Source organism: Oncorhynchus kisutch, linkage group LG17 (genome assembly GCF_002021735.2).
Source record: "Oncorhynchus kisutch isolate 150728-3 linkage group LG17, Okis_V2, whole genome shotgun sequence".
Taxonomy (NCBI): domain Eukaryota; kingdom Metazoa; phylum Chordata; class Actinopteri; order Salmoniformes; family Salmonidae; genus Oncorhynchus; species Oncorhynchus kisutch.
In genome coordinates this window covers 51307537-51326772 of record NC_034190.2, presented here as the reverse complement: position 1 = coordinate 51326772, position 19236 = coordinate 51307537, and the positions used below count along the sequence as shown (strand labels likewise).

The 19236-nt window shown below is 46.1% G+C and overlaps 1 protein-coding gene across 2 annotated transcripts in view; it reads right to left on the bottom strand.

Annotated features, from left to right (window-relative positions):
- LOC109907853 (nucleolar protein 4-like) overlaps positions 1-19236 on the bottom strand; it is a 125894-nt gene that overhangs the window by 77598 nt on the left and 29060 nt on the right. For both annotated transcript variants that reach the window (XM_020506100.2, XM_020506101.2), the window contains exons 2-3: positions 10585-10737; positions 5834-5945 (exon numbers count right to left, since the gene is read on the bottom strand). In XM_020506100.2, the coding sequence (XP_020361689.1) occupies positions 5834-5945; positions 10585-10737 (265 nt within the window). The remainder of the gene's footprint in view (positions 1-5833; positions 5946-10584; positions 10738-19236) is intronic.

Here is a 19236-nt window from a genome sequence, read left to right as displayed (position 1 = left end):
TGATGAGGAATATGAAAGATTGGACCAAAATGCAGCGTGGTACGTGTCCATGTTAACTTTATTAATCTGAACACAAAATAACAAAGGTGAAACAACGAAAAAACGAAACAGTCCTATCAGGTGACAAAACACAAAACAACTACCCACAAACACAGGTGGGAACAGGCTACCTAAGTATGGTTCTCAATCAGAGACAATGATAGACAGCTGCCTCTGATTGGGAACCATACCAGGCCAAACACAGAAATACAAAACATAGAACAAAAACATAGAATGCCCACCCCAACTCACGCCCTGACCAAACCAAAAATAGAGACATAAAAAAAGGAACTAAGGTCAGAATGTGACAGCAACTGCTCGGCTTCCGACCGCAAGGCACAACAGAGGGTAGTGCGAACGGCCCAGTACATCACTGTGGCCAAGCTTCCTGCCATCCAGGATCTCTATACCAGGCGGTGTCAGAGGAAGGCCCTAAAAATTGTCAGAACGGCCCAGTAGATCACTGTGGCCAAGCTTCCTGCCATCCAGGATCTCTATACCAGGCGGTGTCAGAGGAAGGCCCTAAAAATTGTCAGAACGGCCCAGTACATCACTGTGGCCAAGCTTCCTGCCATCCAGGATCTCTATACCAGGCGGTGTCAGAGGAAGACCCTAAAAATTGTCCGACTCCAGCCACCCTAGTCATAGACTGTTCTCTCTGCTACTGCACAGCAAGTGCTACCGGAGCGTCAAGTCTAGGTCCAAGAGGCTTCTAAACAGCTTCTACCCCCAAGCCATAAGACTCCTGAACACCTAATCAAATGGCTACACAGACTATTTGCATTGATCCCCCCTCTTTTACACCGCTGCTACTCTCTGTTGTTATCATCTATGCATAGTCACTTTAATAACTCTGCCTTCATGTACATATTACCTCAACTAACCGGTGCCTCTGCACATTGACTCTGTACCGGTACCCCCCTGTATATAGTCTCGCTATTGTTATTTTACTGCTGCTCTTTAATTACTTGTTACTTTTATTTCTTATTCTTATCCGTATTTTTTAAAACTGCATGGTTGGTTTGTTTGAGAATAATAAATGGTTAACTGGTTAACGTCGTCATTTATATATTATGTGTATCATCTCCATGTGCATAGAGCAAAGTAAGGGCTAACGTGCATAAAATGAAAAAGGACATTCGTTAGGCAGGGGTCTTTACTGTGCGTTCTGGCGGTGCGGCCCGTCACAGCCATCAACCCCAGTACTCGTACTCGGAAACACTTTCTGAGCGTAACCGAGGAACAGGAAAGGGCACTGTTGGGACAATGTAATGCGGTCGTCTGACAGTGTAGCGCGATAACAGAGAGAATCCAGCTTTACGCCTAAGTATTCTATTCTCTGTGTGGGTACCAAACGGCTATTTCTCTGGTTGATCTTAACTCAGTTAGGTGGGTTACAATGTATGACGGGCTTGCACGTGTGAAGGGGACAGCGAGGTATCTGTAGGCTTCGCCCTGAAAGGCAAATCTGAGAAACCTCCTGTGTGCAGGCAGAATACTTTTGTAAAAATAAGAATCCTGCAGGTCGACTGAAGTGAACCAGTCACCTCTACGAATAGAGCACGTTAAACAGATAGCCATCGGTCCAGAATGGGGCTTATCCCTCCCACCAGAATGGCTCCGGAAAGGCTCCCTTCTGCTGGTATTGTTCTGATTGCTCCCTTGCGCAATATATAGATTTCCTGCTCTAGTATGCGAGCCGAGTCGCCACTCCTTCTTGAAGCTAGGATCCCGTTGAAAACGGTTGGCTTCATAGCGAACTGCAGTCTGTACACCTTTGTAACTGTGAACAAGACCCAGGGTCGGGCTGCGCATGCGCGCCAGTTCCCTGCTCTTGCAGCGAGTCACCCACAAGTCAAATGACAGTCACCCGCCAGTGGTGCCAGAGGGCCCTCTGGCAGCGTTTAATGGTGAGTTGCCCCTTTGTTGATTTTTTTCTCTGTGCCATTGGCAAGACACTTCGATGCGACAAATACTTTTTTACTGGAATGGGCGGAGTCAAAACACTGTGGTTTAGAGACAGTGCTTGGTGGCAACTGACATTTTGTCTTCCTGCCCCGGCTAATTGAACGAGAGCCGGGAGGAGAGCTTTGGTACTGAGGGCACTTGGGGGTAAAGTGAGCTCCATCCATCTTCACTGTGAGCGGATACATTGAAATGAGCCGCTGCAAAAGGCGAAGGGTTGTAGGATCACATATGTACCTTTCCCCCATTGTGATGGGGTGGGAGTCGGTGCTCCACCCGAGAGGGGACAGGACATGGTGTGGACTGATGGCTGCCCCTCTCTGTCCCCAGGGGAATCAGTTGGGGAGGGCTTAGATGCGGCTGCGGTGAACGGCCCCTCCCCCCACTTCTGGCCTCTGAGAGCTTCAGGAGCTGTATTGATTCTTCCTCAAGAAAGAGAGACGAGAATGACCAGAGGATGGGAGAGTGGCGCCTTCATTAAATAGTACCCGCAAAACATTAGTCTCAACGTCAACAGTGAAGAGGCGACTCCGGGATGCTGGCCTTCTAGGCAGAGTTCCTCTGTCCAGTGTCTGTGTTCTTTTGCCCATCTTAATCTTTTCTTTTTATTGGCCAGTCTGAGACATGGCTTTTTCTTTGCAACTCTTCCTAGAAGGCCAGCATCTCGGAGTCGCTTCTTCACTGTTGGTTGACGTTGAGACTGGTGTTTTGCGGGTACTATTTAATGAAGCTGCCAGTTGAGGACTTGTGAGGCATCTGTTTCTCAAACTACACACTCTAATGTACTTGTCTTCTTGCTCAGTTGTGCACCGGGGCCTCCCACTCCTCTTTATATTCTAGTTAGTGCCAGTTCGAGCTGTTCAGTGAAGGTAGTAGTACACAGCGTTGTACGAGATCTTTCGTTTTTTGACAATTTCTCGCATGGAATAGCCTTCATTTCTCAGAACAAGAATACACTGACGAGTTTCAAAGAAAGTTCTTTGTTTCAGGCCATTTTGAGCCTGTAATCGAACCCACAAATGCTGATGCTCCAGATACTCAACTAGTCTAAAGAAGGCCCGTTTTATTGCTTCTTTAATCAGAACAACAGTTTTCAGCTGTGCTAACATAATTGCAAAATGGTTTTCTAAATTAGCCTTTTAAATGATAAACTTGGATTAGCTAACACAACGTGCCATGTGAACACAGGAGTGATGGTTGCTGATAATGGGCCTCTGTACGCCGATGTAGATATTCCATAAAGAATCCGCCGTTTCCAGCTACAATAGTCACTTACAACATTAAGAATGTCTACACCGTATTTCTGATCAATTTCATGTTATTTTAATGGACACATTTTTTTTTTGTTGCTTTTCTTTCATAAACAAGGACATTTCTAAGTGACCCCAAACCTTTGAAAGGTAGTGTATGTATACCAGCAGTTCATTTATAAAGACTCTACAAAAATGTATATGATATAGCAAAATAACTGCAAACTCTTGATAACTGAACTGGTATCCTCTCCTGTACAGCACTGACATTATCCCTCAAGTGCAGGCAATGGTCCGTCTTCCTTACAGGGTCCTCCTCTCCAAGGATCATATCAACACGAATCAATCAGCGTTATCAAACTACTTATTACCTACTGGGACTGTACATACACACACACACACACACACACACACACACACACATACTATCAATCAGTAATTGATGATGGCGCTCCTGTCTATTTACTGCAGAAGTATTGACCGTCAGCCTTGTATTTCTGCCCTTCAGGACTCCGGACCTGAGAACCTTGTCCCTTTAGTAGGTCAGCAGATAAATTGAAATGACAGAGATGAGACACGCTGGCTAAGGAATTGAGTTCAGTATAAGGAAGGGAGTGAGATCGTCACAGGACCAGCGACCTGGGTTTGTATTAATCTCGCGTCTCAGACTAGGAGTGCTGATCTAGGATCAGGTCCCCCCCCCCCTCTGTCCATGTCATTTTATTCATCATGATAGAAAAGGCAATAAGACCTAGATCAGCACTCCTTACTCACCAAGGACTCATGAATATGGACCCAAACCTTCACCTCCTTCACACCCGCTCCTACTGCATCGCCTATACAGCATGACGAAGGTTGAAGAGACGACGGATGAAAGACCTGACGCGAAAGACTGCCTGAAGTCAATTAAAAATAGCCCTGGCATACAGCAATGAGTTGCATTCAATAATTCAGCACTGAACTTTCGTGCGAGTGTTTGGTTGGAGGGGTTGGAGGGATGAGGGTCAGGGTGGGAAGAGGAGGACCCCCACGGGACAGGAAGCCAATTAGCTGCTCTCTTTATGAGCGACACCCAGCGTTAATGATCATCGTTGACACAACACTGACAGATTGGGCCTGGGAGCACTTGTCTCACTGGCTTGTGTGTGTGGGATGGAGATGAAGACGGAGGGGAGGGGGGGTTCATGTTAATTGGCATGGTTTACTTTACACACTACCCATGTAATATGTAAGGGCCAAAAGTTATGACAGCCCCTCTGTCAATATGGGAGGGCCCCTGAATATAGACAAATACAATATGTATGAAATAGCAGGGCAGCCATTTAATATTTCTCTCCATTTTTCGGACTCTCCTCACCTTTTCCTTTATTTCTGCCCCATCTTTCTGTCCTACTCCAGATTTCTCTCCATTTCCCATCTTAACCCCGCTAGTCTCTCTCTCTCTCTACTACCCGCCCCACCCTCCGGTCGCTCTCACTGTAGAAAATAGCTTGTTTCCTGGCCATTTCCTTTGTTAAAAGCCCCCTAATTGGGCTAATTGCAGTGTGTTAGGAACGATACAGGACACTCCAATGACTAATTTGAATAGAACTGGGGGGGGGGGGGGGTAGTGTAGGGAGGGGGTGGGAGATGGGGGGATGGGTTGCCTTTAGGGTGGCAACAGCCAACAGCAGGAGAAGGAGGAGAAGAGGGCGCAAAGCAGCTCTCAAAACCGTTTTTGTCACAACTGCTATGAAAATCCCTTCCTTCATCCATGGTAATATGCGCTTGCAGTAACAGCAGGCTTACAGACAATGTCAGTAACAGAAGGCTTACAGACAGTCTCAGTAACAGAAGGCTTTACAGACAGTCTCAGTAACAGAAGGCTTTACAGACAGTCACAGTAACAGAAGGCTTTACAGACAGTCTCAGTAACAGAAGGCTTTACAGACAGTCACAGTAACAGAAGGCTTACAGACAGTCACAGTAACAGAAGGCTTTACAGACAGTCACAGTAACAGAAGGCTTAAGACAGTCTCAGTAACAGAGGGCTTTACAGACAGTCACAGTAACAGAAGGCTTTACAGACAGTCACAGAAGGCTTACAGACAGTCACAGTAACAGAAGGCTTACAGACAGTCACAGTAACAGAAGGCTTTACAGACAGTCTCAGTAACAGAAGGCTTTACAGACAGTCACAGTAACAGAAGGCTTTACAGACAGTCACAGTAACAGAAGGCTTACAGACAGTCACAGTAACAGAAGGCTTTACAGACAGTCTCAGTAACAGAAGGCTTTACAGACAGTCACAGTAACAGAAGGCTTACAGACAGTCACAGTAACAGAAAGCTGGGTTATGAAGAGACATATAATATGATATTTGGTGATGACAAAAAATTTAATGAACAGCTAGAGTTTTACCAAATGGGCCAAAACAGACACTGTGTCCAAAATGGCACCCTATTCCCTATATAGCCCTATGGACCCTGTTGGTAAAGTGCTTTATATAGTGAATAAGGTGTCATTTAGACACACCAGGAGCCTAGCGGAGATGATAGACGGCAGTCTGCTCCAGAGAAAGAGAAAAGTTAATTTTTAACCTTTGAACTCTGCTCCACCCGGGCTGATATGCATCCTCTTCTGACACTCGCCACAGTTCATCAGGAAACGGGTCACTGCCTCCCTGGGCAGGAAGGCATACGTCTCCGCAATCTGCCCATCAGAGAGAGAGAGAGAGAGAGAGATCACTACTAGAGCCATGGCTGATAAACATGCTGATATGCTAATAATGAGCACTGAAGAGGTGAAACAGGAGAGAGAGAAAAAAGTGTCAGAGGAAAAGAGGGGAAATTTGACCTGTTTCTATAATGCTATACCATAATGGGACGTGGAATTACTGTCTGTGTGTGTCTGTGTGTATTGGCTAAGCTGGGAAAGGGTAAGATTGAGGTTCTTGGGACAGATGTAATACCTTCCCCTTTCACACAAAGACCACATTGTCTCAGCCCGTTACTGGTGACCAAGATACGTCAGCAACTTCCACCCAGCCTATTAGCCTCTCGATCTCCTTCTCTACTGTTTCTACTGGCTCCGTTTGGACTTCCTGTTAAACCGGCGTCCCACAATATATAAACCCTTCACCAAGAGTAAAGGCAGGGATTGGCAGTAGGGTTTTAAGGGTTTGTACATGTGCGTGTGTGTGTGCGTGTGTGCGTGCGTGCGCGCTCGTGCGTGACGAAGAGAGCAGGGTGCTGTCTACTCTCGGAGAATAAAACAGATACAAATGTCAGTCACAGCCTTCGGTGACAGTTTGTCGCTTTGTCATTTGACACGCGGCCTGGTGTCACCAGATTATCTCTAGGAGAACAGTAGTGAGCACGAGCCCGTACAGGACAAGAGGGCAATCTGACACATGCACCCAAAGCACCACGTAGCCCTCTGCATATCATCACTGCCACTGAGGCGAGACAGGAGAGACAGGGCGTCAGTCGAGCAGACCGAGAGGGTTTTAATGGGAGACAAAGAAAGAGATGGAGAGATAGAGAGGGATGTGTGTTGGTAGAGAGACTACCCATAAACAGTCATGCTTTTCTTTGCTAAACCCTCTCTTCCTCCCTTTCAATGTATTCCCTGTCTCTCCCCCTCCCTTGCTGTCAAGTTCCCATTTTCTCTTTCTTTTTCATGCAGTCCCTGCAGTCATCCTTTCCTCCAACCTCTCTCCTCCTCCCTCAAACACTTCTCCCTCTATTCCTCCCCCCTCTGTGGCTCTCATGGCAAGGCCAGGCTGGACTTGGCAGCAGGAGAACAGACACACACACACACACACACACACATTCGCCACTGTCTCCTTCAGGCTCTAACAAACAGGAGCGGCCATGCCATCCTGGCCAGAGGGGTGCTAGTGGTGACATGAGTGTGTGTGGGGGGGGGGGGGGAACGAGACAGCGGCTCCCCTCAGATGAGTTGACTCTCTGTGTGTGACGACTAGCTAGCCTCCATCGCCATTGTCTTCTCAGTCCCAACAGAAGCTCACAAAGAGAACCCATGTAGCCTACAGGGTGGGACTGTGGGTCTGGAAAGGGCCTGTGGTGGTGAGGATGCCCACCAACGCAGCTCTTTCTGGTCTAGAGAACTGTAACAACGCACAGAGGGGGACAGAGAGGAGAAGTAGGCAGAAAGTTGGCTGAGCGGCGCTGCCAGCGAAGGACAGAAACAACAGGTTCCTGTGTCCTTCAATGTGGTGTGTGTGTGTGTGTGTGTGTGTGTGTGTGTGTGTGTGTGTGTGTGTAATAAACATTTCATGACCCACTGTGTGGCAAAGTACCCTGGAAGCCATGGCAGTGTGCAAAGGAAATCGGCAGTTAACATGCAACAACAGAGGAAGTATTCTGTTCATTACACAGTCACAGCTCTGTTTACTCACTACGAATGTGATACTGATTTTCAGTAATTTTATGAATTCATTTGATTCATATCCATTAGAAGTTAAAGGAAATCCTAAAAATGAAAGCGCATGTGCTTTATAGTACTGAGGGAAAGATGAGTTACCATGTTCAACCAGAAGAGGGCAGTATCCCCAACTGAGACGCAAAGTGTCCTACTGCAACACATTGGGCAAAAGAAAAGGTTTTCTCCCATTGACTTTAGTACAGGGAGGAAGAACATTTTCCAACAGCAGACTATGTTAAAACTCCCCATTTGAAACAAAGCTAGGAAGGAATGATGAACAGAATGTGGCCCAGGTGTGTGCTTTGCACCGCGGCCATCACCCTTCCTCTAAATATAACTAGACATCTGGCCTTCAGCGACTGTGGCGATGCTCAGAGAGAGAGAAAGGCTGAATCGTTGTCAAGGGGAGACAGAGAAATACCTTCTCCCAGCGACCACAAGGTCAGCCTGGCACCGGAATCTCATATCCTCCCCAGCCCTAAAGTGTGAAACATTTCCTTTCATACGCACAAAAAAAAATGTAATCTCAGGCATTTTCTTGTAGAAGTGAGATAAAAAATAAATGAAGAAAAAAAGAGAAAGTGGTGTAACTATGGAGGCGGTATGTGTCACAGAGATTGAGTCAAAGTTATTGACTCAAATTTAATTGATATATTTTGGTTTATTTATCTGAATTGAAGTTCACTGGAGGTTCTGTGAATGAACTGAAGAGAAAAAGCCCAACATGAATGTTCCAGGTCAGTGGTGACTCCTGCTGCAGGTGTTTAGAACATATTTACATGATTGTCTAGAAGTTTCATACAAATACTTCAACCAGGGACGGGCAACTTTGATGGGGGTGGGGGCCACAAAAAGATGGAACTCATCATGAGGGACCGCAGTGGCTCATGGGTCTGCATAGCCACATCCATACCTTGCCCCTCGTGATAGCAAAGATATACAAAAAATATATATATATATATATATTGTTCTGCTGGCCTACTAAAAGGAAGCCAGTTGCCCTTCCTGATTTCAATGGTATTCTGAGAAAGTGAGAGTGTTCGTGTTATTGAATGTGAATCTGAAGACCAGACGGACAGAGAAAGAGAAACAGGTCACGAAACAGGAATTAATACTAAAGGCCAGAGAGGAACAGACAACAGCATATTATTGCCAAATAATCATAAAGACTGTTCGAGAACAAATTCGATTTTCTTTATTTGTGCTATTATATTTAGAATATATTATTATGAAATATGACCTATGATAATGTGATTATGAATCCACTATGAAAGTAAGGAACTAAGAACTTATGAATTGATGTGTTATGCTTGTGTGTGGAACTGGCAATCAATAAATAAACTGGCAACAAACAGAAAACTTTCCCTATGCCATATGGGCATTACAATATGGGCATGACAAGCCCTGGGTATGACAAGCCCTGGGTATGACAAGCCCTGGGTATGACAAGCCCTGAGTATGACAAGCCCTGAGTATGACAATCCCTGGGTATGACACGCCCTGGGTATGACAAGCCCTGGGTATGACAAGCCCTGGGTATGACAAGCCCTGAGTATGACAAGCCCTGGGTATGACAAGCCCTGGGTATGACAAGCCCTGGGTATGACAAGCCCTGGGTATGACACGCCCTGGGTATGACACGCCCTGGGTATGACAAGCCCTGGGTATGACAAGCCCTGGGTATGACAAGCCCTGGGTATGACAAGCCCTGGGTATGACACGCCCTGGGTATGACACGCCCTGGGTATGACACGCCCTGGGTATGACACGCCCTGGGTATGACACGCCCTGGGCATGACAAGCCCTGGGCATGACAAGCCCTGGGTATGACAAGCCCTGGGTATTACAAGCCCTGAGTATGACAAGCCCTGGGTATGACAAGCCCTGGGTATGACAAGCCCTGGGTATGACACGCCCTGGGTATGACACGCCCTGAGTATGACAAGCCCTGGGTATAACAAGCCCTGGGTATGAAGGCCAACAGTTCTTAAACACGTCGTTAATTCTTTGTTACACGGTTTCTTTGTTTTTGGACCTTAGATGAAGAACAGCTGTTAGATAACAAAGGGGTTATGGGTTATGTTATGTTTGTTATGATTTTTTTCACCAGAGGAGCTTCGTATTCTTTTCTGTTGTTGAACGCTGAACCCGGGGAACGCGTCCGCAATGCTTCCCATCCAAAACAGTTTGAAAAAGTTTGTACATATATAACAACATTTTGTGATGTTTTGCTCATTTTAGTCTTCGACAAGGTTTTCCTGGATGTTTGTGCGCTTGACATTTTTTTTTTCACGAGGCTCGTCAACGTTCGGGTCGCTGAAGTCTACGCCCCTTTCGTCGGCGATTGGTCAACAGTAGGGATTCTTCAATGAAGTGTTTGTTGTCATTCGACAGACAGACAACATTATTTCATGCACATTTTTTCACTTAAGAAATGACTGCACCAAACATCTTAGTTCTCGAATGTAAAATTGTGGAACTAAAACCTCGGCAAAAAAGTGAACATTTATTACAGATTGAGTCAGCTTGGATTCATTTGGAAGTGTACTTGTTGTTATGGCAACCCAAGAGGGACAAACCGTAATATTGCCTATTTTTTCTTGTTTTTCAAGCGAAGGTCTTTTAAAGGAGTATGCGAGGCACAGACCTTCGCCTAGCCGAGTTCTGCTAGAAGCAAACCGAACCTAGTATCCCCTTACACGTCTTATACCATGGTCAGGAGGGCAATTTTAGAACCTTGTTTACTGGAGCCCTTACAGAGGGAAGTGGAAAGAGAGAGGCAGTAGGCCAAGATATAGAGGTACGTTTAAGTAAGGGTGACTGTGTGATGGAAGAGAAAGATACAGCATAAGGGGAAGAGTGAGAAACAAGAGTTAGAGAGAAAGACTGAGTGTCTTCTCACCGCTTTGTAGGTCTTCTTCTGTCCGGCGTGTTTGGGTGATTTGCCAGGGTCGGCGCTGATATCTACGTGCATGGCATAGATGATGTCAAAGAAGTCCTCCACCACTGCCACCCTCTTCAGAGAGGAGTCGGACCCAGAGCCCCCATCCGCACACTGCAGGAGAGGAGGAGAGGAGAAGGAGTGGTACGTTAGCAGGCTGGATCCTTTGGATGAGGCCTACAGGCACCAAGGCTACACACAGACAAACAAACGAACACACACACACACACACACACACACACACACCAAGGCAGGTAGGAGATTCCCACCCAGCTCTGTATCTCCCACACTAGGAGAGAGAAGGAGAGAAATGCTGGATTTTCAGGAAGTCTTGTTGGGAACCTCTCTATTATACCACAAGGTCACTAGAGAGCTGTGTGTGTACTAGGGGGAGGGAGATTGGGAGGGGGAGACCTGCCAGGAGCACGCACGGACACACACACACACACACACACACACACACACACTTTAAAAATATAATTGATTTAAATCCACAAATCATAATTCATACAAGAAGGATTGTAACATTTCAGGACAGGGATATGTGGACAGATAGCACCTTGTTCTCCACACAGCAAGGCTGCCCATGACTGCTGACACAGAGCAGTACATCGCTTGCTGCTTCACCTTCGTCTTATGTAGGCCTGCTATCTGAAGGCCAGGTACTGTCAGCCTGTGAACATGACCGAGACTTCCCAATATCACCACAGCAAGCTTGGACTGGTATCCGATGCTGTTCAGAAATGACACGGGGGGGCCTGGTATTTAAGCAGCTTGTCAGAAAAGGCCTGCTCCATGTAGCAGTCCAATGAGCAACCCACCTCCACACACACACACACAAAAACAATATCTGGCTTATTCAGCATACAAGAAAACACATTATCATCGACATCAATCCAGGCTCTGAAAGTCTTTGTATGAACGGCAACCATTAACAACATGTGCAACAGACTCCATTACAACTCTGGGCGTAAAACACCGAACGGGATCATGGTTTGCAGGGTACTAGAGTGCTAGGCTGTATTTTGTGGGTAGAACTTGAAGCCTCACCTTAACAGGCCCACAGGGTGGCCCGCAGGGTGGCCCACAGGGTGGCCCACAGGGTGGCCCGCAGGGTGGCCCAAAAGGCAGCTAAAATAAATAAAAGGTAAATCGTTCTGAAAAAAGGTTTAAAAAATAATAATAAAGGAAATATATATATTATATATGTAGTATATATGTAGTATATATGTAGTATATATATATATATATATATATATATATATATATATATATATATATATATATATATTTGTAAATGTCACTGCAACCGCCAACCACAGGAAGATCCCAATCTCAGTGAGTGTAGTCAGCCTGCTACTTCCTGCTGCCACTCTTCTAATCATCAGATGGGGGAGGAGAAGAGGTAGGGGGCCCACGTGGGTAACTGGGGGGGCCCTGCCTTGATTGGGTAACTTATTAATAAAACATCAAAATAAAAACTGCATTATAAATAAATGTGACTGGTCAACTGTGTGAGTCAGGAGCTGGGCCCAAGAGGCAACATTAAAAAAAGAAGGTTTTATCCAACCACAGGAGCCGGCTCTAAATGTTCAAAGTACACCAGAGAGCATCATTTAGCCACAGAGGATCAATAGTTTATTAAAAAGAACTGTGGATTTAAGTGTTATCCCAAGCACATACAGGTATCTTCCAAAATCAAGGAAACACCAACAGAAAGCGTCTTAAAAGAGTGTCGCGCCACGATCAGCTGCCAGAACAGCTTCAATGTGCCTTGGCATAGGTTCTACAAGTGGACCTAAACCATGGCAGGAAAATGCACCCCACACCTTAACATACTTTATATCCCTTGTTTACTTAAGGGTTTCCGTTATCTTGGCAGTTACTGGTATGACTACAGTCAGAAAGGCCACAGTTTGGGCCTCATACGTTCTAAATAGGCTACAGCTTGTTGCGTTGGGCCATAGACATATAATCCATAGAAGGCTTTTGTATCACTTAACCATGGCATTTTGACTGCTAAGCTCATGGGTACACCAGTAATGGATGCCAGTCCTGACTTGAATGGGAACTGCCCATCTATAAATTGTATTTCTATGGTTGGTTGCAGCTGAAAATCAAATCAAATCCCATTTTATTGGTCACATACACATGGTTAGCAGATGTTAATGTTCTAGTTCCGACCGTGCAGTAATAATCTAACAAGTCCTCTAACAATTTCACAACAACTACCTTATACACACAAGCTGTAGGTTTGCCTTTTGCAGATTTCAAAATACAATCGCAGGAAAAAACGTTTGGAAAGCAAATGCCTACTGCTGCAAATACAACTGTAGAACCAATAGTCACCCTTTTTTCTCAACAACCTCCCATTTGTAGCTAACAGCAGCACTGTTTTTCAAAGTAGCTCATCTTGAGATTGCCATGCAGAGCGCGTCGGCCATCACCATGAGTAGCCCATGGCTTCCTCTTCGTCATTAGATGAGTCAGTTTGCCACTGGGCATTTTATTTAGTAGCCTATGATATATATATATATATACTGTATATATATTGGCTCCTAATATTTGACAATCTGTGTGTCGCTCCATTGACCTGGGCTAATGATTTGGGCTGGGTTTGTTTGAATTCAAGACCAGATTGATCTCAGTTTTGTCGGAGTAGGTACTCATGTTGGTCATTTATGTGGTATTCAACAAGATTCAGCTAATAGTTTTTAAAAATGCAACAAAAAATAAAAATAATTGACGCTGCAACAAAATAAAATCCCCATGTGTGAAAATCCTGTATCCTGTATGTATCCTGTATGTATATCCTGTATGTATATCCTGTATGTATCCTGTATGTATATCCTGTATGTATATCCTGTATGTATATCCTGTATGTGTATCCTGTATGTATCCTGTATGTGTATCCTGTATGTATCCTGTATGTATATCCTGTATGTATCCTGTATGTGTATCCTGTATGTATATCCTGTATGTATCCTGTATGTGTATCCTGTATGTATCCTGTATGTATCATGTATGTATATCCTGTATGTTTCCTGTATGTATATCCTGTATGTAGCCTGTATGTATCCTGTATGTATCCTGTATGTATATCCTGTATGTATATCCTGTATGTATCCTGTATGTATATCCTGTATGTATATCCTGTATGTATATCCTGTATGTATCCTGTATGTATATCCTGTATGTATCCTGTATGTATATCCTGTATGTATATCCTGTATGTATCCTGTATGTATATCCTGTATGTATATCCTGTATGTATATCCTGTATGTATCCTGTATGTATATCCTGTATGTATCCTGTATGTATATCCTGTATGTATCCTGTATGTATCCTGTATGTATCCTGTATGTATCTTGTATGTATCTTGTATGTATCCTGTATGTATCCTGTATGTATCCTGGCAAATGTTACTATGGCTTTATTATAAAAAGGTATTTTCATAAAAAGTACATTTACCATTGTTTACAGAAAATGATGTTGTGCCAGAAAGGGGTTTGAGGTGGTCTGATCAAATTTAAAAAACAATGCCATAGGGCATATGATTTCTTAATCTGGCCCTGCACACACACACACACACACACACACAAAGAAAACAAGGCAGGGAGGAGATTCCCACCCAGCTCTGTATCTCCCACACTGGGAGAGAGAAGGAGAGAAAAGCTAGAATATCTGGAAGTCTTGATAGGAACCTCCCTATTCTTCCACAAGGCCAGTGGAGAGCTGTGTGTGTAGTAGGGGGAGGGAGATTGGGAGGGGGATACCTGCCAGGAGCGCACACACACACACACACACACACACAAAGTCCCTGTGAAAAAAACAGCAGGTGATGCATTTAAATGCACTTTACATTTCTACAGAGAAATGACTCTTTGAAGCGTATTTTTTCATAGCCTTTGTTTGATTGTTTGTTTCTTTCACTGGCTGCTGAATCATTGTATTCTCATCCAGGCTAAAGTGTGTGGTCAACAAACTGACAAAACCGTCATGGTAAGAGGGGTGAGGTGAGATCTTTTTTCTTTGTTCAGGATCTTCAAAATGACCATAGGCAACAGAACCAAAACTAAAGAGCCATACAACTCGAATCTGTCATTTGTACTCTCCACCTTAGAAAATATGAACAAAACATTACATTTAATGAAGTCATTCAATTCTAATTTTGTGGAATTCTTCATATTTCCATCTTCACAATTGATAATGAATCTATCAGGATCCATGGCTTATCTTTACACAAATCCTGTTCAGAGATCCAAGCTCAAGCTTCAACAGCACAAAAGAGCACACAACACAAACAGGTCCTGGCTAGAAATGGGTGTGGGGGAAAAAACCATTCTACTTCCAACCAGCATTCTGCTCACCATAAGGCAAAACTTGCTGCCATGACAACCGGAGTGCCAACCTCATGGGCAGGTGTGCGGGGCAGCGGGTCATGTGACACAGGCTGCACCTAGTAAAACTTGAATTGTGTCAACAAACGGTGTGTGGATTTACACATGATCCAAAATACCCCTACACACAAGTCACAAGCACCACATTCTCTCTGACTCGTTACTCATTTTTTCTGTCTCCATCTGCCCTTGTTTTATGCTCTAACCTTCTATTTCTTTAATATGGTCTCATCTCTCTACAGTCGTTCTCTCCTAATGTGAGTATATTCCCAGTATGTGAGCTGAGGAGAGATGTCTGTCTGTTTTGTGTTGCTGGGCACGCCACTCCACTGGCTTTGTGTGGGACTCATTGGAGCCGACAGGTGAACATGGGGGAGGTGTGTGTGTTGGGGGGGTACTTCTCTCCTCATTGCTGTTTAAAACGTTGATCCCTGTGCATCCTTTAACAGAAGCAATAGACAGGAAGTCAGTCAATGCACTAACGCACTCACCCCCCCCCCCCCAACCCCACTTGCACTCCTCCTTCCCCCTAAACTCCCTCTATCCTCTCAGAATCCCTCACCACGCTCCTTTTTCCTCCCCTTCCAAATCCTTTTTTCCCCTTAGTCTACAAGTTATTCCTTCTGCTAGCCTGTCTTTCTCTCTCTCTGCCCCCCCCCCGGTCTCACCTTACCCTTCTCACTCTACCTCAATCCCTCTGCCGCTCTCCCTCGCTCCGGCTGTCACTAGCGGCAGGTAACGAGGGTTGCCATGGCAGCATGGAGCGGCGTGCGGCATAGAAATAAAACGAATGTCTTAATGGATGGACAGGCGGCCATTGCGAGTGTACCCATAAGAGCAAAACAGGAACAAAAAGCAGGAAATAAAAGCAGGAAGTGTACCCATAAATGAGTCACGCGATTTGTTGATTCAACAAAGCCACATCAGTTAACATCATTTGAATGAAACATTACCATGGAAATGATTGTGTCACAATGCCAGGCAGTCATTGTGTACCCATGAGTTGACCAGTCAAATTGCCAGGGTTAGAGGTTCCAAGCCCGTTCTATTCATTATATTTCTATGGCGTGCGGGGCAGAAGGGGCTGCATGCTTCTAAAGCGCCAGCTCTCTACACGCCCGATGTAACCCTAGTGATGATGATGATGAAGACGATGATGAGGATGCTATTTCTCATTGACAGGTAGAGGCATCGATGAGACAAGGGGACTGTTGTTGATTACTCTACAGATGACCGACAAGGCCCTTTGCGGATAACATTTGACATTAACATAGGACAATGCTGGGTCTTATTTGTCTGTTGCAAAAAGCGTTTACTACAGTGTGTCATAATGAATACGACCCTGCTCTAAAGCTTGTAGAGCTGCATGGTGTGCCACTGTGTCAGCTCCAGCAGTCATGCCCTTTACAGGGAGGTCAAAGGAGAGGAATTCACTGGCCCACACCCACCATACCACTCTACCTCCAGGAGGTATGACTACTACCAGGGAAGGACACGTGGGCTGCCTGCCTACCCACTGTCCCTGTGGCTGCCTGGGACATATGATGACGCACCCTCCCCCCCACTCCCATCCTCTGCCCCCATACCCCATACGGTTGTAGGGCACATCAGCGGCCCGGGACGATAGCGTGTGCGACAGCAGAAACCTGCGTGTACGGATATATGTGGGGCACGGGGGGGAGGAAGGGGGGGGGGGGGGGGGGTAACAGCAGACAGGACAGGACAGTGGGCACCCCCTCGCCTCCAACCCCCACTCCCTGCCTGCCCGGCGATGGGATCAAAGTCACAACACAGGGAGAGAGAAAAAGAAAGAGAAAGAGGGCTAAGGCTGCCTGCCGCACATGACCGAACAAACAGACAGACATAAACATGTAGCCTATGTACAGGCAACTGACAACATATAATGGAAACACTTGAGTATATGAGGGATACAAAGTACATTGACAGCAGGACCTTCCACACAGGTGTGGTTCCTGAACACTTTTTGGGGGGAGATTCTGAAGCGGCCCCTGAGACAACGTTTCCCCCCCCCCCCGCCATCAACAAAACACCAAATGATGGAATTTCTGGTGGAAGAAGGGTGTCGCATCCCTCCAATAGAGTTCCAGACAGTTGTAGAATCTATGCCAAGGTGCATTGAAGCCGTTCTGGCTCGTGGTGGACCAACTCTCTATGAAGACACTTTATGTTGGCGGTTCCTTTATTTTGCCGTTTCAGGAAGCCCTCGTGCACCCGTGCATACACACATACACATGTAAATACTGCTCATGCATGGGAGTGAATTATGGTCGTAGAGAACAAAGTTCAGCTGGATAGCATCCAATAGGAGAGTCCGAGGCAGCAGGAAACACACACAAACACAAAACGTTTTGATATATGATGCTGACACTGGACCCTGACAAGAAAGCAACAGAGGGGCATGAAAGCGAACAGAGTGAAACAACCAAAGGGTAGAAATAAATGTCCTGCTATGTTTTTTGACGACCTTACAATGCGAGGAACTGTGCTTACTGTGCCACCATCACAGTTGGGCGTTTATCTATCGTTCCATCTATCTAGCCATCTCATCTCTCTATCCCTAACTCCCTCCATCTCCTTCTGTGATTCCTCCCTCGACCCTTCACTCCCAAACTCCCCTCACCCCTGCTCACTCTCTCAATCCCTCTCTCCCCGGCTCCATCCCCTTTTCCACCGCACCTCCGGGCCTGTGGTCTCTCCAGCGGCACATAATTAGTGCAGCCTTCCTCCTCTCTTTCCCTCCTTCTACCTCTCTCCACCCCCCCCCCCCATCTCTCTTTCTGCCTTTCTCGCTCTCTTCAACTCCCCCGTCCCGTTCCAAACAGCCCTGTTGCTAGGAGACGCGAGGGGTCGATTCAGTAAACGGCTGCCTGGCCCTCGCCCTGCCAGCCGAGCCCACCCCACCCCCTCTCCTCCTCTCCTCTCCGGTGGACGGCTCGGAATGGAGGGATGAAGGGATGGAGGAAGGAGGAGAGCAGAAGCGTGCACAGCCCCTGCAGACGGGAGTGAGTGTGTCCAGCTGCAGAAGCAAGCAGATGCAGACAACCTGCTTCACTTCCAGGACACACACACAGGACACTTACACACATATGCTCACAAACATGCTCATCAAGAGCACACATGTAGACAGGCCCATAATCAAACACACAAACACACAGAAAGCCATCCCATACTCAAGCTTAAAATAACAAAAGACCCAGCTGGTGTGATAACATCAATGATAAAACATCTCCTAACCATACTAACATAAGCAGCCTGGCTTTCTATCCGCTGAGGTGTGTGTGTGTGTGTGTACATGCAGCCCCATGCCTTTGTTTTTTTGCCAACAGTTATTAAGCCCAGATATAGTACTAGTATATACCGCTGCCAATTCCCTAATCATCCTCTTTATGCATCGGACAACCTCATCATTGTTGTGGGTAGTGGGTACACGCCTCGGAGCAGGCTGCGGGCTGCAGGCAGGCACAGCTGCAGTGGAATGTGGCTCTACAAAGCATACGTACGTTGGTGACCTGTTTATGTTCTCTTCTGTTCTCTCCAGTCAGTCAGAGAGAGAGAGCGAGAGAGAGAGACAAACAAGAGACACCCCTTTAAGATGAGCAAGTCTCAGAAACACAATACAGATGGGGCTCAGAGAGAGAGAGAGAGAGAGAGAGAGAGAATGCGCGATGGTACAGAGAGAATGAAAGAAAGAAAGAAAGAAAGAAAGAAAGAAAGAAAGAATAGGAGACAGGGAGACAGGGAAGAGGCTGGAGAAAAGGGTTGAGTGTATTGTGTTCACAGCTCTGTTATCTCACAGTGAATCTGACAGCCAGTCCCATTTTATGGGCCAATCTTCCCTAAATGGCTGCGTTAGTAAACAAACTGATTACAGATCAGGGTGTCCACAGGGTGCCCAGCGTGTGCCAACCAGGGCAAGGCTCTGTGTCTGCCTGTCTGTCTGTCGTCACAGCTTCCAGAGGGCTGGGTGGCACAGTCTGGCATAGCAGAATGGCTACAGCCGCGCTTCTCCTTCCTTCCCTATCCCGTTTTTCTCCCTCTCTCCTTTGCTCTCATTCTTTAGATGCCCCTGTTCCATCTCCCTCCTCCCCCACCTCTCTCTGTTTCTTTCTTTACCCTATCCTGCTCTCTCTACACCCCCCCCCCCACCCCATCCTCTCTCCTCTTCTTCTCTCCAGTCCTTTGACCATGCTT